General features: G+C 41.9%; 1 protein-coding gene across 1 annotated transcript in view; it reads right to left on the bottom strand.

Moving 5' to 3' along the window:
• PDK3 (pyruvate dehydrogenase kinase 3) overlaps window positions 1-22,520 on the bottom strand; it is a 72,882-nt gene that overhangs the window by 35,148 nt on the left and 15,214 nt on the right. The window contains exons 2-5 of the mRNA XM_032389526.1: window positions 15,597-15,738; window positions 12,219-12,290; window positions 8,439-8,623; window positions 5,824-5,913 (exon numbers count right to left, since the gene is read on the bottom strand). Of these exons, the coding sequence (XP_032245417.1) occupies window positions 5,824-5,913; window positions 8,439-8,623; window positions 12,219-12,290; window positions 15,597-15,738 (489 nt within the window). The remainder of the gene's footprint in view (window positions 1-5,823; window positions 5,914-8,438; window positions 8,624-12,218; window positions 12,291-15,596; window positions 15,739-22,520) is intronic.

Raw genomic sequence — 22,520 nt, 5'->3', positions numbered from 1 at the left:
AAAGATACACAGAAAACAACTTTGTTTTCTGTTTCCCAGTTCCAATGTCTATAGCTCCAACTGTGATGTGCTTCCTGCCTTTGGACTACCATGGAACCTACTAGATTCTTTTAATAAGTCTGTTTCTTGTGCTAACACAAGTGGATCTCTGTACCTTGCAACCTGAAGAACCCTAAGTAAGAGCACAAGACATTATTTCTGAACCAGAATAATGACATTGCTCTCAGGATACCATTTGTATGCTGTTATGCTGAGCAGTAATAGCATGTAGGAACAACACAGGCAAGCTAACATCACTGTGAGAGCCGACTTCTGTACCAAGCATTTAAGTTTGTACCTTTAAAATGATCTTACCACAGGATTTTCCGTTTTATTTCCTGGTTTCTTACAAACACAGGAGAGAAAAGGGTCACAATGGAAGGTACCTCCCAGAGGATAATACGAACAGCTTTATAACACTAATTCTAGCATTCACTACCATGAGTCTATAATTTGCAGATGTGTAAAGGTAGATATTAACGTGCTAAGTAAGCAGCAAGGAGTCATGCTTCAGTGTTCTGCACATTTAATTAGTGTTATGCAAGATGCACCCCACTTTTACACATTTATACAACTGCCTAGTCAAAAATAAAAATATTGTCCCTACCCTTCTACATAAAGGTGTTCTGTAGTCTGTCTCAAGAGATCTAAGTATGCATCGTTGTTCATTCATGAAGGCTCCGTAAGGCTGTAAGACACACACATGCGCATACATAGGCCTGTGTGTGTGCACACAAGGCGTGTGGGCTAGAGATGTGACTGTGCTTAACTCATGCAGGATCTTCACAGCTGCAAAAATCAGTAGTAGAGCTGTCAGTGAAACCCAGAACCCCTACTCCCTCCACATCAAGCTTCCAGAAACAGAATGAAAGGAAAACAGTATCTGAGAGAGAGATACACCAAGTAAAGTAACTGAGAAATCTACTAGGATATGAAAAGATAAAAAGCCAACAAAAAAATACCAACTGCTCAAAAAAGAGGAAGGGAGCAGTAAGACTTCACTAAAAGTGAAAAGATACTGTCATCTTCTTGACAGCACTCAGGAGTACTGGGAATAACTGTGAGGCGTGGGCCCTTTGAGACCTTCTGATCATTGCTCCCGAGGCATCTGGGGGTAGAGATTCCAGTGCCTTTTTGCCAGAACACATGCAAGAATTTGCAGGCCTTTTGACCATTGGTGCTCTCCACTTTGTTCATTCTCTCAGTCTTATCTTGAGCCAGAAAGAGCATCTGCTCAGGTACCGTGACACTCAGAGAATTAAGAGTGGGCCCAGAGGCAATGAAACTGACTGCTGACTGCTCAAATGTGCTTTAGTCTACAGGGAGAAGAGACCTTCCGGTTTCCTGCTAGGTTGCCCAGCCCATTTTGCCATGGTAGGAAAGGGACCTGATTTAAGGCCAATACTCCATTGAGGAATAAAGATTCTACACACCCGGCTGGAAAACCCATTTGCATACAGAGATTATGAGTATAGCAGATGAGATACAGGAAGGACTCCAACTATAATGATACAGAGGATGGAAAAGAGGCTACACTGTCAGGTGCTGAATTCATCCGGGAAGGTCGTGTGTGATGGGCGTTAGTGCTGGAGAAGGGGAACAGACAAACACTATGGATTCTGTAGAGACAAGGATTACTCACATTATTTGCTGTTGCATACTCATCTGTCAATGTGGTATGAACTCAAATGTATAAAACAACATTCTCACTGAGTTATAAAAACAGGTATTTTTATTCTCTTTTCTTTTTCCCCAATATTTCCTAAACTTTCTTCAATTAGCATTTTTTAGTATTTTGGTACCATGGTATATTAGTCCTCTCAACTGACCCAACTGGGGACAGGAGTTGGATCACTGACAAAAATGCTGGATAAAGTAGGACGCCCCGAAGTATGACTATTACTGTAAATACTAACTTCAAAATGCACATTTGAATATATAATTATCCTCTGCCAACGTTTTCAGATGTGGCCAAAGCCTTTTCCTTCAATATGGATCGGTTTGGGGTTCTAGGTCACCTTTCTTAGATAAACTATGCCACATATATCTGTGAATTCCTATCCCTATCCCTTTAAAAAGTAATAAACTTAAAGATACTTGTGAAGCAACATGAGCTCAGGTTCTTCCTGAGATTTTTACTCAGCGCTGCCCTGCAACCTAAGAGCTATCTGTTCACTGTCATTCCTTACATTTTTAGAGACTCTTCTTTATCAAGTCTTTCCAAAGCATTCAACTTGATTTTAATGGAGATAAGTCTCTTTTCTGTACTCCCATTTCTTCAGTTTACATAATACTGAAATAAATTATGGAGTCACAACAGGTGGAAAACTTATACCAATGGTCTGAGGACAAGTAAATGGCCCTTAGTAAGCATCCACCTCACCAGGTGGAAAAAGCACAAGAGCATTCTAGAAAGTATGCACAAGCATACTGAGTGTGCTGTGGGTATGAGTAGGCACGATTTGTGAAGGGAATGAAGGGTGGCAGAAGAGTTGATTGTGTGAACGTAGCTTGATGTGTTTATGCACTTTCAGAAACTGAAACCACCCTCCGCTGCTCAGTTCCTTACAGGAGCTGTCGAAAGACGAACAACCTGGTTTGAAAGATGCAGTGGGGGGAGCAGGGAGCACGTGAGCCCTTCCTCTTTACCACATGAGTGTGGGGCAGGAGTGTGTGTGCAAGCATGGGTGTTGGGGAAGTGGTGATCTGAGTGGCCGAAGAGCACAGGGGGTGACTGTGACAGGCCCCGGCATCGCCAGGAATCCAGGCTCTACATTATGTGGACAAGTGGCAGGAATGATTACATGAGGACACTGCCGAAGCTTCATTCACAGCACAACAGTGGTGCCCCTGGGTAAAAAGTGGAAAACGGCCGGAGAAAGAGAGGAGTCAGAGCTATGAATAAGCACAGGAGGAGGAAGGGGACGATGTGGCCCGTGGTCAGACCCTGACTCTGAAGGACGAAGAAATCAGGAGGCTGTGAGGTAGCCCGGAGGCCTAAACTTCCCACTTTCAGTCCAACTGCTTTGCACCTTCAGCTAGTTTTCACTACAAAACTGCTGTCCCTAGGAGGGATGCAGAAGTGGTTAAGAGCAATTCCGGCCCTTGAGAAATTTACGGCGCAGTCAGAGAGCCCAACGGAAGTACAGGTAAGGCCACGACCAGAAGTACAGAACAGGGCGGGGAAGAGCAGCGCAGACAGGAAGTGCCGCAAAACAGCAGAATCTTTGCACCTGAAGAGTCAAGGGCAGCAGGCTCCTCCTCCTCCTCTCCTCCGACCTGACTTCCTGACCCACGTTAGCGCCACTTCATCTCTCTGCGCCACGGAAGGGCTACCAGGTGCCCAGAACGCCCTTACTTATCTAGTTGCACTGATTCATGGTTTAAATCTTTCTGAAAGGGAATGAAAGACTGAAGAAACAATGAGATGATAAACACGGGTCTGTATAAGGACTCCTCACGTACCCATTACCAACCTCAACAGTTTTCAACACGTGTCCAGTCTTTTCTGTTTGTGTCATTTTGAGGCAAATCCCACATGTCATTCTACATCATGTGTTAACATGTCAAAAATAGCATTCTAGAAGCTAGGATGCCCTTAAAAAACATAATCACAATACTGGTATCACACTTAAAAAAGGAGAAGCCAAACGACGATGATCCAGGACCACCGTTAGTAAACTTGCCTGCAGTCCTTACTGGGTGCGAGCCCTGCTTCAGGAGCTCTCTCTATATTAACTCATTTAACCCTATGATAAAGATGACTTACCGAAAGCACCCTTTTATAGGTGAAGAAACTGAGGCCCAAAGAAGTTAACATAACATGTTCAAGGTTGCCCAGCTAACCCAAGTGTCCATCAGCTGATGAATCAACAAAATGCAGTATATCCATACAATGGAACGTTACTCAGTGGTGAGGAATGAAGTACTAACCCATGTTGTGATGCGGAGGACCCTTGAAGACACTCTGCTAAGTGAAAGAAGCCAGACACAGAAGGCCACGTATTATGTGATTCCACTTATGTAATGTGTCCAGAATAGCAAATCTAGAGAGAGTAGACCCGTGGTTGCCGAGGGCTGGGTGGGGGGAAACGCTGGCCAGCGGTCATGGAGTCTCTTTCCCTGATGAGGACGGTGTGAAGTTGATGGTGGTGATGGATACACGGCTGTGCACCTGTGCTGAACCACTGAAAACCACTGAATTGTGCGTACACTTTAAAATGGGTGACTTGTATGGATATGAGAATTCAATCTCGGTAAGGCTGTTTTTAAAAAAGTAAATTATCAAAAGGTTTAACATTTATCAAACCAAGGAATATTCATGGACCATCTTAAAGGTATATACTACATTCTATATGAGTTATAAAACATATGTAAAACATAAAAGCAGACCTCAAATTGCTTATAGTTCAAAAGAAAAGGCATATATGCAGTACATAATAATGCCCTTTTGCTTTCCGAATTTGTGCCTTTTTCTCTAAGGGCAGTCAACTACCTGAACCAGGCTTTCTGATTCATAAAAGCTATTGGGCTAGGGTCTGATGAACACACGCTAGAAAAAGACTGATCCTGCTCCCCTTCCACCCTGGGATCTGCAGAGGTCATGATCAACCACAGGGTTACCTTGTGAGTGAGCAATCTATAGGATTCTTAGAGAGCTGAGGCTGGGCCTATTCACCTTATAATTGAAATAATTTGAGTAGATGTATCTTACCTAAACCAAGGCCGGAACAGCTCAAAGATCCTTGGGTGAGCTAAGGCCACCATGCCTGGGTCCTTCTCCCTGGGTTTAGCAATGCCCAGAGTAAACAGTACAGGTTTTCCTTACCGATAGCCACTGAAGGTCTGGTCTGTTCCCCCAATGGGGAGGCTGCACCTACTAGGCCACCTCCCTTGGCCCTCTAAGCTCAAACAGCAAAGGTCACTCTGCTTGAGGTGGGCTTGAGAGCTTCACCAAGAAGACAAGGCCCTCGTCTGCTTCCTACTGAGCTACACAGTTCAGAAAAAGTAGGAGCATCTAAGATCTGTGATGAAAACCGGGAAAGCTGTGGTCATGAAAACTTGTGGGTGTTTAGAGGAGAGAGAGGAAGGCCACAGTAGGAGATCCAATCTTGGGAAGGGTATTTTGGGGATCTGAAGCTGCACAGAGTAACTGTAACACTGAAAAAAAAAACCCTGAAAAGGTCCAGGCACCTGGTGGGTCACTTACAACCAGGAAGGCTTTCCGGAGGTAACACTTACCTTAAATGAATAATGAGGAAACTGCTGTTCAAATTCAAAGTGCCTGGGTACCAAGGATGTATGGCTGTGGGGCTCTGTTCTACCCTAAGGCTACTAGAACAGTGTCCAACCAGCCCGATGGCCAGTGAACCCGTGAAGCTCACATGCCACATAGATTCCCAAACCTGGGGTGCACACCAAAAAGATGCTGGAATTTTACAAACATGTGAATTTAGCCGAACTTTAGAACATGGATTTGCATTTTCTGGAAGTTTCAGATAATGGGAGTAATCAAAACTTAGAATGTTTCTTAAGCTAACAACCATTTAGTGTTTAAGACAAAACTAGTCAATGAGGTAGAAACTCCCATTTCAAACACGGCTAATTATGCATCTTTTCCTCAACTGCCCAGAAAGAACATCTATTTGGCACAAGTGGCTTGGGCCCAGAGTGGCCTGATGAATCAGCACAGAACTCAGCACCATAACATTATGGCCGAGTTGCCTCATTTAAACCACAGTCCTACTTGGGCTACAATCACTAACATTATAGTGGTCTCCTTACCTTTCACGACATCAGCCACATTGCAGGTGGGATCAATACTTCCAATGTGTTTAGGATGAGCAGGGTTAGTGTCACCACCAAACAGAAGTGCTAAACAAACACAGAAGGGAAGGGAGAGATTAAAAACAAAGCAGGCAAGGTAGCCTTACAAGTTTTGAAAGGATTGTCTTATTTGTAAGAATCATTTTAGCATCTAGAGTGAGTGACTTAAAGCTAGAGAACACATACAATGAGGGGTGATCAGCTCTACTGGACGGCAAAGGAGGAAGGACATGCTCTAAGATCTGCTGGTTGCAGTTAGCAGGTCTGAAAGCAGTAACACGTGCCAGGGGTCCAGCCCTTTTCTCCCTGACCCCACGTGACTTGGATGAAAAAGTTATTTTCCTCCTCAGCCAAGTTTCCTCACCTTCTCGGTACTACTCCAGACAGTGATTCCAACATTCACTACTTATTTATAAAATGCAGCCTGTACTGTTAGTGCAGGCCTGCGAAGTGACTTCACTGTGAACATTTTAAATGCCTCCATCACGGGGAGTAGTTTTCAAATATTTTTTTTTTGTTCAAGTATCTTTCAAACTACATTCAAGGGGCACCTGGGTGGCTCAGTTGGTTAAGCGACTGCCTTCGGCTCAGGTCATGATCCTGGAGTCCCGGGATCGAGTCCCGCATCAGGCTCCCTGCTCAGCGGGGAGTCTGCTTCTCCCTCTGACCCTCCCCGCTGTCATGTGCTCTCTCTCTCTCTCATTCTCACTCTTTCAAATAAATAAATAAAATCTTTAAAAAAAAAAAAACTACGTTCAAATACTTCCACAATACACAAGATTTACAAAATATTGCTTCTGAATAAAAGCCAAAAGGAGCCCCAAAGAAAAAAGTCATCTGAATCCAAATGTTTATAGGTGTACTTATTTTCAAATCAAACAAAAATTGGGGATAACTTAGATTCCACAAAAGGAGAATTTAAATTAGGGGATAAAATAGGGAAGATTTTGGGACACCTGGGTGGCTCAGTTGTTTAAGCGTCTGCCTTCGGCTCAGGTCATGATCCCAGAGTCCTGGGATCGAGCCCTATATCGGGCTCCTTGCTCCGCAGGGAGCCTGCTTCTCCCTCTGCCTGCCGCTCCCCCTGCTTGTGCTCTCTCTCTCTTTCTCTCTCTGACAAATAAATAAATAAATAAAATCTTTAAAAAAAATAGGGGAGATTTTAAATTATGAAAAATGACAAATAAGGCATTAGGCCAATACATAAACTTCCAAATGATTAAATGGAAGAAAAACAGAGGTGTACAAGCTTATCAGTGATCTAAAAACATGTACATATATACGTAGACAGACACATTTAGGTCAAAAAGAAATTGTAGTTATGTAAGTAGCTTAATTGAATAGTAATTAGGTTCTTTTTTTCATTTAAATTTCCTATAAACTGTCAGACATTTCTATTTTTAAAAGATATACATTTGCGACCAACCCACACGTAATAATTGTATAACACTCACTAATCCAAATAAATCAAATTAATAGAGATGCTCTGCCCATTTTCTGCTTCAGCAAAGAGGATGATTTAGACTCTAGACATGTAGATGCTTTTTCATAAGAATTATGAAATCAGGCAAAGAGACAATGCTGAAAATGAGCCAAAAAGTTTTTTGTGGCAAGAATTTTAGTTGTTTTTTTTTATCTGCTTAACATCCTGGTGAGTGGACTAAAACTCTCCATATGAGACTATGGTTTGACAATCTGCTTAATCTGATTTCAATGATCACCGTGAAATTAAAGATCAATCGCTCAGATGTCAAAATGCCAATTCAATATTCCCAGTATCAGTGTTTTCAAAACCAAAAAGAAAAACATATAACATCCTGGATAAAGACGAGAACCCACTCTCAGAGACACATCAAAGTACTCTCTCACCCTCACCAGGAATGTAACAGCAGAGGCTTAAAAGGCAGGCAGAGTTCCTGCCTCTAATATGAACATCAAAATTTCAAGGATTTCCATTAACAAAGAACACTAACGAAGAGCTTTTTTTTTTTTTTTTTTAAAGATTTTATTTATTTATTTGACAGAGAGAGAGTTAGCGAGAGCAGGAACAGAAGCAGGGGGAGTGGGAGAGGGAGAAGCAGGCTTCCCGCGGAGCAGGGAGCCCGATGTGGGGCTCGATCCCAGGATCCTGGGATCATGACCTGAGCCGAAGGCAGACGCTTAACCGACTGAGCCACCCAGGCGCCCATGAAGAGCTTTTTAATAGATAGGATTTACTTAGGAAAAACTAAACTAGAAATGAAATTTCTTTCTTTTTTTTTTTTTAAGATTTTATTTATTTATTTGACAGAGAGAGACGCAGCGAGAGAGGGAACACAAGCAGGGGGAGTGGGAGAGGGAGAAGCAGGCTTTCTGTGGAGCAGGGAGCCCGATGCGGGGTTCGATCCCAGGACCCTGGGATCATGACCTGAGCCGAAGGCAGACACTTAACGACTGAGCCACCCAGGCGCCCCTAGAAATGAAATTTCTACAGACCAAACTTCAGATCAGTAAATTCTAAGTGAAGCAACAGGAAAACATTTGGGAGAAATCACTCGGTGCCCTTTCGAAAGTGGATCAAAAACCCAACTTACTGTGCTGGTTAATAAGCATGCGGAAAGAGATGCGGTTGGTATAGAACCGATCCAGAAAATACTGGATGTTACTGCTAATGAATGGATCAAACCCAAATTTCTCCTTGTATTCAATCACTCCTTGTGCCATTGTAGGAACCACATCGTTGTGTCTATTTCTGACTTTAATGAGAACTTGCAGAAAGCTGTGTGGGAGGGAAATAAAAAGTGGTCAGTCTTTATACCTCACGCACTGATGCATAAACTTCCCAGCGCTGTCTCTGGACTATTTAGGTGCTGGTATTTTTATAAGTAGAGATATTACTATTATGGGCTACAGGAGAAACTAAAGTATTACCCAAGGTTTTGCTTGGAACTTTCTATCCAAATTCTTTCACAGACACAAAAAGTAAAAGGTTCTAGTAAAGAAATAATGTTTAAATACCTTCTTAGGAATCCACTGACTTTATGGAAAAGTGATCACATATAATACAGGTTCCATAAATGTTTGCTGAATAATTGTAGAACACACTAACATTTCTTCTGACAACATGAGGACAATCCCCCCAAATTTCCAGGGATTTATTAGAAAGTCTCAAAGCAACAGCTTCCATGAATAAGTAATGTGAAACTTTTTAAGAGTAAAATTTTGAAATGAATTTCTCATAGCAGTAAAATACAGTGATGAAATGTAGACAGAACAAAGGCAATTAAAACAAACCGAGTCAAGAATTATGGTATATTACTATAAAGATACAGAGGGAAAAATATACTAAGAATGGTAACTAAGAACAGAGAGACAAGTCGATGGAACCAAATAAAAAGCTTGGAACAAGGCCCAAGGGCAAGTAAGTATGTGTGCATAAAAATTTAGTATATTGATAAAGTGACATTTCAAGTCAGTAGGGAAACCATCAAATTAGTTGGGACAGCTGGCTACCAATTTAAGTCACGTCCCAATTTCAAGCCTTAAGCTAATAACTTAGTTAAAAGGTTTAAACGTAAAAGAATAAAATCACAGAAAAAAAATAAAAGAAAATCAGGTGAATAAGTAGATAGTACAGTATGCCTTGGGGTAAGGAAGGCTGTCCTAAGCTTAATACCACAGGTAGAACCCTGAAGAAACAAACGATAGGACTATGCAGAATTTCAGCATAATTCTACAGGGATACAGGTTATTAAAGTCAAAAAAACAAAGTGAAAACTGGGGAAAATACATTTGCAAGAGCTACTGTCTTTAATGAAGGAAAAGATGAGCACCCTAACAGGAAACGAGGCAAGGGATCCGGTATCAATGGGAAATTTACCACAGAGGCAATGCAAATGCCAATAACTTCCCCCTTCAAAAAGAGTAATAGAAAAGCAAAACAATGCAGAATTAGTCTCCACTCATCACACTGGCAGAGAATAACCAGTGTCCTCTAGAGTGTGAAAGCATAACTGATACATTTCTAGGGGCAATCGAGCAACATACATCAAAGACCAAAGAGATTCATTCCACTCCCAGGAATTGATCCTAGGAAAACGACAGGATTCTTAAGAGCCCTGTTTAGAGTAGCAAGAAAAATACAAACCATTCTACAACTCAATGACAGGAGGTCAAATCACATGACTTACCTATAGACGGACCATTTTGAAACCATTAGTAATGGTATAGAGATCTATAATGTCCACAGTTATTTTTGTAAAACATATTGTGCACATATAAAAATATGGATGCCTAGGAAAAAGTATGGAATGGAAGGAAAATGTTAACGGTGGTTGTCCCCTGGTAATGGAAATTTGGAGTGACTTTCTTTTCACTTATCTGAATAGTCTTAACGTTTCTCAGTGATGAAATACTCCTGTAACAAATACACACACACAAAGACAGCAGAGATGAATAAATCAACTCTGAAACTGGAAGGTCATAATTATTCACAAGAAATTTGATAATGGACAATCTGTCCTCTACATAATGTTCTTTCTAATGTATTTATAAATTCAATATCACTCAAGTGAAAGATTTCATTACAGGAGAGAAGCACCTCAACTTAGCAGAAGGGAGGAGACTTGCCTCAAGGGCTCGATTCTCAGAATGCTTTCCCCGGTCTTCTGGGGTCTTCTAAGAGAGACAAGCCTGTTCTCTAAGCTGCTTTCACCTCACTTAAATGATCTCCGTGCCTGGGACTCCTGTACAGCTTCTCCCGGACTGGAAAAGGCTACCACTAGGAGTAAAGCGACTAGCTCACCTTCCTTTCCTTCCTTTGCCAGGGGCAGCGGGCTTCTGAAACCCCAGCTATCCCGACTAGCTGTGTGAACCTGGGCAAGTCACCAAAACTCACTGAGGGAGAGCGATTATCATTATGATCTCACACGCACTGGATCCAGCACTTGGCAGTTTCCAAAGTGGGCTCATGTCCATAAATTGCATCTGACCAATAACCTGTTCCAGAAACTGAGACAGGATTCTGGGAAACATACGGCAGCAATTTAATATTATTTACTTCCACAAATCTATACCCTAAAATTTGAAGCTAGAGAAGTCAGTCCTAATTTCTAGGATGTCAGCAAAACAAACTGTTACTAGCTAATGACTTGTGAGCAAACAAAGCTTCTGGATTCGATTCCTTTAATTTCAGTACGTTAAACGAGAGCAATGGCCTCTAGCAAGAACATTGCATCTGGGGCTCTAATTCAACGCCTCCCTTTCACAAATCACAAATCCATTTGCAAAACACCTAGCAAAGTATACAACAGGTGGGGATTCTTCCCCCTTGTATTTTAATTTACAACTAAACTGGAGCTCGCTACTCAGGGCGCACACAGGCGGTTCTCGCAGTTGGTAAGTTGTGCACAACAATGCATGATGGAACTGCAACAAGGATTTACAGATCCAGCTCTGCTACCAACTCATGTTACAACTTTGGACAAGTCATTGCTCTTCTCTGACCTCAGTTTCCTTATCTGTGAACTGGAAGGGTTGGGTTGAATGCCTCGAGCTATGGAGTGCTTTTCTAACAGTGTTTCTTAGTTCTTTTTCTGGAATGCCTATATGTAAGGTGTTTGGTGTCACAACTCTGTGGACCAGGATTCTCCATAGAAAAAAATTCTTCAGCACAACAGGCCTTCCATGTGCAGTCCCTCGTGTGTACGTGAAACAGGAGGAAAGTAATGTGAAGGGGATACTTAATTTCTCTTGGGGTAAAAAAAAAAAAAAAAAGACAACACTCGGAGCTAGGGTGAGTGTTTTTTCAGTTAAATGAAGATGAAAAAACAGAAACATTTTCCATAAGCTTGAGAAGTTAGCAGCCTTTGTGCGGAACAGGAGCAGAGAATTCAGGTCGTTATATTAAAAGCACACTCTTTTATGCTGCTCCAAAATAAAAGCATTACAGGTTTCCTGAGCTCAACTATTATGCTGCACTGAAAATTTTTTTTAAAAATTGAAAAAAAAAAATTTATAAAGGACTGAGTAGATAAATTCAGGTCTATCCAGAGGCCACTGCATTCTTAAAACTACCACTAGGTGGTACATTTACTGCAATATTTATAGTGAGTGGCCGGCACCAGTTCACCAGGAGTGAAAATTTATTAAGATCTAGATCATGAAACATAATTTAAAGGGTCATTATTCCTTTTGTGCTATGTTAAATTAACGTAAATTATTTAAAAATGTGATATTGAGTTGTTACCCATTAACAAACTTAATGCTTTCATCCAAATTACACTTCTTGGTTCTTAATGACATGAGTTCCATTTACCAAAACATTTTTTAACCTGGATGTTTTTACTGTCAGGTAAGTTTGGTACCATACTTACTTATCCAAGACCTGTGGATCTTCAGGGCTCTTATTCTCGTATTCTAAAAGTTCAAGAAAGCTCTGCATATACCTAAAAAAAGATGAGTTACTCTGTTAATTGCCTACCCAACATCCATTCCTCCTTTCCCTCTTCCTGAGAGTACCCTAAATCTTCACTCAGGTATCTACCCCATTCCCCACCACCACCAATTGCAGCCCAAGTGCTGCAGGGGAAGCCGATGCCATGCAAAGCTCCTGGGTGGCCTGATTTTTCTTTGGGTGATAGTATTTTTCTCGTCACTGATTACTAACTAGTCCAGTAGTCTAGGCCTAAGCCTGTCATTGCATTGCACTCCCCTGAACAAAGGGACTGGCTCAGGAATGGGCACACCACCCCAATTCAGGCCAGTAAAATAAAAGGGAAGGCGTGGTGGGGGTCTTTGGGAGAGAAATTAACTTGCTCTGCTTTTTGTACAGTGGGCTATGTAGATGTAAACCCTGGAAAGGTTGCAGCTGTTCTGCCACCAGGAGGAAATCCAGCCTGAAAATAAAGCCGACACCATGGAAAGCAAGGCCTTGATAATCTCATGAATTCTCTAAATCAACCAACACCAAAAGCTCATCCTATAGCTACACGAGCCAATGTATGGTTTAGTTGGATTTTCTGCTACTCACGAACATATTCTAACTGGTACACCAAATCTACAGTTTGATTAGCCAAGATGTGCATATGAATTGTCAGGAACACAGGTGTGACACTAAAGTGCATGCTGAGAACTTCGAAACTAGAAATAAACGTTCCTTCTCAGAGTTAAACTAATCTCATCAACACTGCAGAGGAGGAGAAGGAATGCCTCTTAGGTCCTCAGAAACAGCTTCTGGATTAAAAATAGCTACATATCTCAATCAGGGCCAGTACAGGAAATAATGTGTGCAAAATAAATATCTGGAGAACACAGAAAAATGGGATCCAGAGAGGCACATTACTGAGGCAGCTATATCCGGACAGAACCTGCTGGATCTGGAGGGGATTCAGAGATGCCAATTACTCAGAGGTGTGTCATCTCTGCTTTGGATCTGAACATGCCCCAAAAGAATTATCCCTTGATATAATTATTTCTAACAATTAATTACCACTAATCCTCCTATCCAGCTTTGGAGGGAGGATGAGGGTACTCCAGTAACAAAAAATGACTGCAAAGCATATAAATACATGAACAGGAATAATGTTTTATTAATCAGCCTCACTTGAACTTTGTAACGATGCGTGATACTAAAGTATGTTCATCTCTGGATATCCTTTTTAAAAGCTTCTGGGCAAATCAGTCTATGGATTAGGCACTGTTGAAATCATCAGGTCAAACCTCCCGCAGAGGGCAAAGTCAGCCAGAGGCAACAAGGCCCTCTATCCTGTCACACGCCAGCAGGATTCTAGGGAGATAAGCAGTTCACTTAAAGAGCAGAGTCATGAGTGGAGAGGAGCCAAAGATGCTGCTGAGCTTCCCAGCCTGAAAGTCAAGAGAACAAGGAGAACACACTCTAGCTGAGGTGGGCTTCATGGCCTATTATGAGTAAGAGTCACTTTTAAGAGGAAAAGGAAATGACAGCTAAGCACAACGTGTGATCCTAAACTGGATTCCTGCATTGGGGAGGCAGGGATTGCTGGGGGGGGGGGGGAAGAGCACTACTGGGGCACCTGGGTGGCTCAGGCGGTTAAGCGTCTGCCTTTGGCTCAGGTCATGATCCCAGGGTCCTGGGGTCCAGCCCCACATTGGGCTCCCTGCTCAGCGGGGAGTCTGCCTCTCCCTCTCCCTGCCACTACCCCCCTCGTGCTCTCTCTCACTCTCTCTCAAATAAATAAATAAAATCTTTTTTAAAAAAGAGCACTATTAGGGCAATTAATGAAATGAGAACAAGTTCTCCCACATTAGAAAATATTACTAAATCCATGTTAAATTCCCAAATCTGATAATCATACTGTGGTTTTCTAAGAGTTGTTCTAAGGAGATACATACCAAAGTCGTTAGGGGTAGAGGGGCATGTCTGCCATTAATCCAAATGGTTTAGGAAAAAAAATAATGTGTATCATATATGTTATGTGTGTACCACGCTTGATATACCCTAAGTGTACACACACACACACACATCCAGAGAGAGAGAGCGCGAGTATGAATGAGAACAGCAGGACAAATGGCACCGGATGTTAACAATTAGTGAATCTGGGTGAAGGTATATGGCAATTCTTGCTACTAGTCTTGCACATCTTTCTGTTATATAGGAAATTATTTCAAAATTGATTTTTTTTTAAAAAAAGGAAGAAGTGACATGCATGTGTTTGGGATGGCTACAGAAGAGAAATGTGAGACAAAAAAAAAGAGCTGACCCCAGCATTTAAGTCTATACTTCGCCAGCTGAATCACTTTGAAGCCCCCGAAGTAACTTCTACATAAGCGATAGACAGCGTGACTGTCAGTCACTGCCACCAGGCCCAGGGAACTTGAAGGCCAGCTAGTCAACCTCCAATCCCCACCACAATGACCCCAATAGTGACTGTACACTTTCTGCGGGAAAATTTCGGATGATGCTCTTGAAGCAATAAAGAAATTTCAGGCAAACAAGCACTTGCTGCTCCTGCTGGAACAAACTCTGCATCTGGGGTAGGAAGCAACGGAGGAGGAGAGCGAAGTGTTTCTCGAATATATGCAAATCCCTTTTTGAAAATACACCACCTGCTCTTACATCCTACCACTCACCGACCTCACCCTGCTTACCTAGTGGGTAGTTGAGTCACAAATTCAACTTCCTCAATTAAATAACACATGTTTGCTGCATCCGAGCTGTACGTCATCGAACTTTATGTCATTCTCTGTTGAGATTTTTTTTTTTATTTTTCATACGGCAAATGAAGCACATTACATACTGGCATTTTTACAATCTGAGGTTCCCCTTTAAATGACTTAATTTTCTCTAACAGAAATACTGCCACCAAGAAACTCCTTTAACAGGAAAACAAAAGAAGCAAGACTGAGACTTGATCAAAAAGTGGCAACATCCCCTTATCCAACGGATTGCAGACCAGTCCGTGTGGGCTCCTTTAAATTTTTCTGTACTTTCTAATCTTTGTTTCAGTGAACAATTACATTTATAACCAGAAAAATAAAATTTGAAAAGTTAAGAAAGCTATCTTGTACAGTTTAGAAGTCTTTTCATTAAGACAGTGTGAAATTGTCAGGTTAAAAAAAAAAACAAAAAACTTTTAACTGCTTGGAAAATTGCAGCTATCCCGAATGACTCATTCCCACACATGCCATACACGTACTTTTAGGGAAAATGGGATCCATGCCAGGTGTTCAGAGCATTATGGGAAGACCGATCTTAAACCACATTATTTACTTACCAACTCTGAACCAACCCCACCGAAGGGCGGTTAAGCAAGTTATCCGGCAGAAGATTAACTTCTCTCATTGTGTTGGCCAGTCTTACAGGAAGCTCCTTTCGTAGAAACATATATGAAGTTTTCTCACATGCATTATCTCTCCCTGTTAAGAGACAATAAGTGTTCCATGATTTTATAATCTAACAGATGGAATAATAAAGTGCTCTCATGATAGCATGGTTACTGGTTAGGAGGAGAAAATTAAACAATCCTGCAGTCTCTAGTGAAATTTTTATCCTCTGAAATTGCAAGTTTAAGAAAATAATTTAATTAGAATAGAAAAAGAACATTTATTCCAAGAGGCAACCTTGAAAGCAGTTTTTTTTTTTTAACACAAATACATTTCTAGTGTTACCGTTAGTGATATAAAAATGACCTGGGATATAATCTGAATTTGTTTTCAAATAAACACTGTGGGAAAACTGCCAAGTACAAAAGTAGGAAAACATGTAAATCCACTCCTGTTCACAGGGTTTCCAGAAGGCAACAGACCCATTCATTCCACAAATATTCACCACCTGTGTGTCGACTGCTTCTTCCTAAGGTTTTCTTCAAATGTGTTTCTCCAGGAATCAGAGCTTTGTCACCCTGGGAAGCAGCCACAGACCTGCTCTGATTAAGACACGGGGCTCAGGATGTGCCAGAGAAAGCAGCTCACAGGTGCGCTCAGAAGCAGAGCGATCTACTCTGATATGTCCAAGAGGTAAGACCCGGTGTTGACCATAAAGACAGAGGTCACAGAGTCTTCTGTTGGTTGCCCTGAGCTGGTTGTGCATAAAATTTATATAACTAGGACACAGTGAGAGAAAAGGGACACAGCCACCTGAATGAGGAAACCCGAGCCTCTTCCCCAGCTGCTTTGACCAGAGTAGCATGGCCCCCAAGTCCTGCTGTAAACCTGATGATGGCTGGGGGACGGGGGACATGAGAGAAAGGACATGAGCTTTGGGGACAGAAATGTGCTTCAGCCCCAACTCCTCCATTTCGGGGGTAAGAAACCTTTGGTAAGCTTCTTAATTGCTCTAAATTGCAGCTGCCCTAACCTGTAGAATGGGGATGAAGTTTCAGTTTTTGTAAAGACTAAATGTGGTAACAGGTATGGAGCCTGACACAAAGCAGGTGATCAATAAACATTAGTGTTCTGTCCTCTGTGATACTTACGGGTCCATCCCAACTCCCTCACACTCCATAGGCCTTCCTGATGCTCCATACTGCCGGGAGGCTGTTTGGAGATGGGCAACCTTGGGGCCAGGCCCAGAGACAAACAAGTAAGGCTCGGGGAACACTTTTCTCCTCCAAACTCTCCTCATTCTTCCAAAATATGATACAGGCCGCAAACCAGAGATCCAGAAATAAATCTGATTTGCTAACACTTGCAGCCAAGTTCTGGTTTATTCCTTTCCTCTCCCCACTGAATAAGACTAGAAATAAAAGAACCCACTCATGAAAGTCATCTGCAGAACCACTCTTTCCCCCCACTGACCCCTGAACCCCCTTCTCCATGTTAAAAAAGTTAGAATAAAAGATTAGTCTTACACAATCCATCCCTTACTTCCCTCATTCTAGGTGAATATACTGAAGGCCTTCGGTGCGTCTTTAACTCATCAATGATTCTGTCTTCCACTTTTCCCGAGTGAGGAAAAAGGGGTGTGATATCCCAGCAATGACCTTCCATCATCTACTCTATACACATTTATTTGGCTCCAGATGATTAACATTTAAAAGGACTCTGGCTGTTTTGCTTCAGATAATATGTATCATTCCTAAAACGCTCTGTAGGATTCTTATAGACGAATCATTTTAAGTGCACTAAAAGTGCTGATACTTAAATCACGGTGAATCGTACCACAAAATGAAGGACCTGTTATTATCTAAGGTAAAATGTACATCTAACTTTTCACATGCCAGGACAAACACTTTGCATCCTGGTTAAATAGAAAGGACACCTTTTTTTTCAAGCATAGAAGAAATGTCTCCGTTCTCCCTGTAGGAGAAGCAAGTGAGGGAATGCAGGAGGAGAGGAAGGGGCCCACGGGGGTTGAACTGGAACTGTGAGTAGCAGTATGAACTCAGGATTTGAAAAAATTATCTGTTTTTTGGACATTAAAGTTTACGTGTTTCAACTGCCACGTCCACAGCATATTAGGAGCCGCAAACTGGAAGCCTAGGGCGGGGGGCGGGGGGGGGGGGGGGGGAGAGACGGGGAGAAGTGGGAGCTGGCTGGCAGGTGCAAGGGGCCGTCAGGCCACATTTGTGCTGGAAACGCACAGGGCTAGACTGTTTCAGAATGTCAAGGTTTTCCGACTTTCGGAAGGTAAAAGGAGTATGTACATCCACTGTCTATGATATAGACACGATACAGCTGCGGTGAAATCATTTAAATGGAGCAGAAAAAAGACCATGGCCTGAAGTAAGTTCAGGTCATGTTTTGCCACCAAAGGTATGAAAAAACAACTACAAGTTTTAGAGCTTTTTTTTTTTAAAAGATTTTGTTAGAGAGAGAGCGCGCGAGCGAGCGCGCACGCGCACAAGCAGGGGGAGCGGCAGGCAGAGAGGGAAGCAGGCTCCCGCTGAGCAAGGAGCCCGATGCAGGACTCGATCCCAGGACCCTGGGATCATGACCTGAGCTGAAGGCAGACACTTAACCAACTGAGCCACCCAGGCGTCCCAAGTTTTAGAGCTTTTTGAACTTCAGAATTCAGATAAAAGACAGGAGACCTCCAGAACAATATATTAGGCCAAGATCATGTGCCAGAGTTAGACTTGGGTTTGAACGCTGACTTGAGCCTCCCGAGCTTTATGGACGTGGCAAGTGTCATTACACTTCTAAGCCTCGGTATAGTCGGCTACAGGAACACTACCTACTTCATAGAGGTGTAGTAAGAGTTAAAAAGTGCTTAATATATAACACCACAACCTCTTAAAATTTAGAAGAGGGGGCTCATTAAAGAGCCAGCACTAATGATTGCAAAGCATGATAAAGCAGAACAGCCTGAGGCCATGGGGTGCCAGAGCAAATAACCTGATACTTGCTAAGCCCCGAGAGCTCTGCTACATTCTGGTCCAGTGCGGTTGCCTCTGCTCATTTGATGATTCTACATAATTAAAAAGGGATTAAAAGGGATTAAAGTATGTTGTGTCCCTACCATCCACTTTTATTTATTTTAAAATAAAAGGCCTTTGGTCACCTCTGAGCTAACTAGAAAATTCAACGACTAGGTATGGTCTAAGATAACCAAATACCAGGAGGCATTCATTCTAGCCCTCTTGGATTATCAGCTTGTTATGAACGAGCAGAGAAAGAACCGTGTTTTGTCTCTGTATCCCCCATGGCAGCAATGAGAGGACTTGACCTATGGTAGTTTCTCAATGATTTACTGGGAAGATAGAGAATACTTTTAATACTTTTTAAAAAAAGAATATCTGAAAAATCTCAGGTTTTGCCTCCTACATTCTTCCTTAGCTTTAGAGATGAATTCTTTGTACTCAGATACCTTAATTACACATCAGTTTAAACAAGGGGGTAAGCCTTTTTTAGTTAATTAGTGAACCTAAAAATAAATATGAAAGGTCCAACATTTTTTTAACCTTTCTGTGGTTTTCATGGAAGTTGAAAGTATTTTGTCCTATGTACTAATGCTGGATACTCAGTTTAAATCAAAGAGTTCCAACAATCTTTTTTTGGTTTTTTGTTTGTTTGTTTGTTTTTTACTCAACTTAAAAAAGTTTTTTGGTTTTAACTTAATTTAATTTGGTTTTAATTGAATGTCCTCTATGAGGCTTCAGGTTTTATAAGTCTTCTGGCATACTGAGTATTTTCCAGTGATTCTTTCCAGTTATTCAGCTTCATTTTTTCCCCACTTGCCTTCTCTACATTCCTTAATTTTGATTTTCTATTTTTATTCTGCATTTCTCTGTATGCTTCACCTTATTCAATTTTACCAATTAAATTTTTTCCTAGCATCAGTTCAGAGGATGATGAAAGAGTGGGTGAGGGGCAGGGAACATTCTCTGATTTGGTGAATGCAAAGAAGTCATTGGTTTAACTGCATTCATTTGTATTTCTTCAGGTTTTCATGCTCATTTGATGACCCTTCAATTCTCTTCTGTTCTCTGTTTTTCTTTTTTGTTTAAAGATGTATTTATTTATCTGGGGGGGGGGACTTTCAAGCAAGTGCAGGGAGCCGTCTCGGTGACAGTTACGGTTAGAAATGAGCGTTTGACCAGCCTTCTGAGAGCAAGAGTTCAGACTTACTCTTTTTTTTTTTTTTTTTAAAGATTTTATTTATTTATTCATGAGAGAGATATATATAGAGAGAGAGAGAAGCAGAGGGAGAAGCAGGCTCCCAAGGAGCAGGGAGCCCGATGCGGGACTCGATCCCAGGACCCTGGGATCATGACCTGAGCTGAAGGCAGACACTCAACCATCTGAGCCACCCAGGCGCCCCAGACTTACTCTTTATACCTGGTTTCCAGAGAGGCCTGTATGTCTGGTAAATCTTTAATCCTCTTTCTGATTAATTTACAGGAAGCAGAATATTTCTCCAGTTAATAAAGTGACCTGATAATGTATCTTACAATTAAAGCAGAGGGTTGAGCACATGCCCCCCAAAATGGAGAGTCTCCTGTCTAGATTACTTGAGGGCTCTCCTTGTCCACATCTTTCAGTTTCAACACTTGCTGGGGATGGTTTGGAAGAGGTAATAAGGGAATCAGGGAGTGAAAAAGGAGAGCAAGGAAAGAAAAAATTACAGCAAGGCATCAAAAACCAACAGAACGATCAGCTCAATCTAGTTATGCTGTTTTTTTTTTCTAAATACTGCCAATTAAATGTTTGAGTCTGCAATGTATTTTTACCATTAACCATGCTAAAATGGGTAAAATATAACTGAGAAAATACTTTAGGGACAGCTCTGATTTTTCTCCAGTTACATCTTTCATAAGATTTCAATCTTTTGAAAACACTGAATTTTAGAATCATAAGTAATTAAATTTTGGCTAAGCAATGATTAATTGAACTGTCCTTCAAAAGAAAAGCTTTGCATATTTTTTAAATGTTTACTCTATGTCTAGAAATACTACTTCGCTGTTTGAGAAGTTTCAGTTTTCCTTTATTTAGAAAAATTTATTCCTGAATATAAACAGAGATCAATAGAGGTAGCTTGGGTCTACCAAACTTGAGGCTGTCTCCACTCTAGGCCAGACTGTGTTTTGGTTATTATTACTAATGGTGAGCCAGAAACTTCAGAACCAAAGAGTCAAAGACTGCGGATTTCACACACACCTCATTCCCTATCAAATTCAATGCCCCAACAACATCCAAACATCGCACTACTTCTTTCAGTCCAATGTCTATTTTATTATCATAACCGACGCTGTGGGTTAAAAATTTAGACAGGACGCAGGAGGGATAGCTTGTCTGGGACCTCACCTGGAAAACTCAAAGGCTAGGGTGGGGGGGGCAGTGAATAGACAGTGGGGAGCTGGAAGCTTCTGAAGGCTCCTCATTTACAAGTCTGAACCTTGGGCCGATTACTTGCCAACTAGGATTGCCTACCAGAGCACTAACTGGTGGCCTCTCCATAGGCTTCCTCACAGCATGGCGGCCTTGGGTTAGCTGGATTCTTGCATGGGTTCAGTAAACAAGGCAAAGCTGCATGGCCTTTTATGACTCAGGATCGGAAGTCACATAGCTAGTCACAAAACCTGTCCAGATTCCAGGGGAAGGGGACAGACTCCCCCTCCTCTTGAGGGAGGGCTGGCAAGGACACATGGTAGAAAAGCATCCTTGTGGCCATCTTTACAAAGTGCGACCTGCCCTAAGATGTTCATGAGGAGGTGGAGATGATTTATTTCTCAAGTTACATTTTAAAGCACTCTTTTATTGCCTGAACTTGTTTCTTCTGGGGTCATTTTTGGGGGGCCATTTATTTTTGTTTCTCTTTCTCACTGTGGGCTTCCCTCAGACGTCTGGTGATCTATACTTGTTCAGTAATGCTTCAGAGTGAAGCAGCCTTCAAAGACCAACTAAGTGAGGACCCCAAATATCTGGTTACATAGGGCTTTTTGGTGGGGTCCTAACACCACACCAGGACCCCTAATTCTCCTTGAGTAGTTCAGCGTCATTAGAGAAGAGCCCCCTTTTGCCCTTTACTTTACCTATGGATAACTACCTGCCTACTACTGTTCTGATGGTCAGGGTGCAGGGTGACCCTACTGTTTGCAGACTTCTAGGTCATTGTGTGGTTTTCAGCCAGCCAGCCCTACCTGTCACTCCCACCCTCTATCTATGGTATCTTACTGAGGCAGGGGCTCTGCTGCATCTAACTCAGCAGCCTCCTTGGCCACGGTACCTTTTGAGTATGTTCTAGACCTGACCTGTCCAATACTGGAGGCAACAGCCATGAGGGGAAATTTGAATATGCAGTTTTATTATGATATCAATGAGAAACTCCCCAAGTGTGATAAGTGTATCATGGTGATTAACAGTTATCAGCAGAATACTCTTATGCTTAGGATATACATATGTATGTATCTAGGGGTTGTCATGACATCTACAGCTTACTCTCAAATGGTTCAGCCCAAAAAGCATGTGTAGAGAAAGGGGAAGGAAAGGAGACAGGAAGAAGAATGGTGGGCAGGGGAAAGATAAAAAGCAAATATGGGAAAGTAACTGGTGGACCTAGGTGCTGGACAGGGGTGTTAACTGTATTATTCTTACAACTTTTCTTAAGGTCTAAATTTTTTTCAAATAAAGATTTGGGAGGGACACTGTAAACAACCTAAATCACACGACCCTGAGATCATGACCTAAGCCAAAACCAAGAGTCAGACGCTCAACGGACTGAGCCACCCAGGTGTCCCTTAAAAGTAGTCTTCTAAAAA

The sequence above is a fragment of the Phoca vitulina genome, unplaced genomic scaffold, assembly GCF_004348235.1.
Source record: "Phoca vitulina isolate PV1807 unplaced genomic scaffold, GSC_HSeal_1.0 scaffold55, whole genome shotgun sequence".
Lineage (NCBI taxonomy): Eukaryota > Metazoa > Chordata > Mammalia > Carnivora > Phocidae > Phoca > Phoca vitulina.
This window is presented reverse-complemented; position numbering and strand designations above follow the sequence as displayed.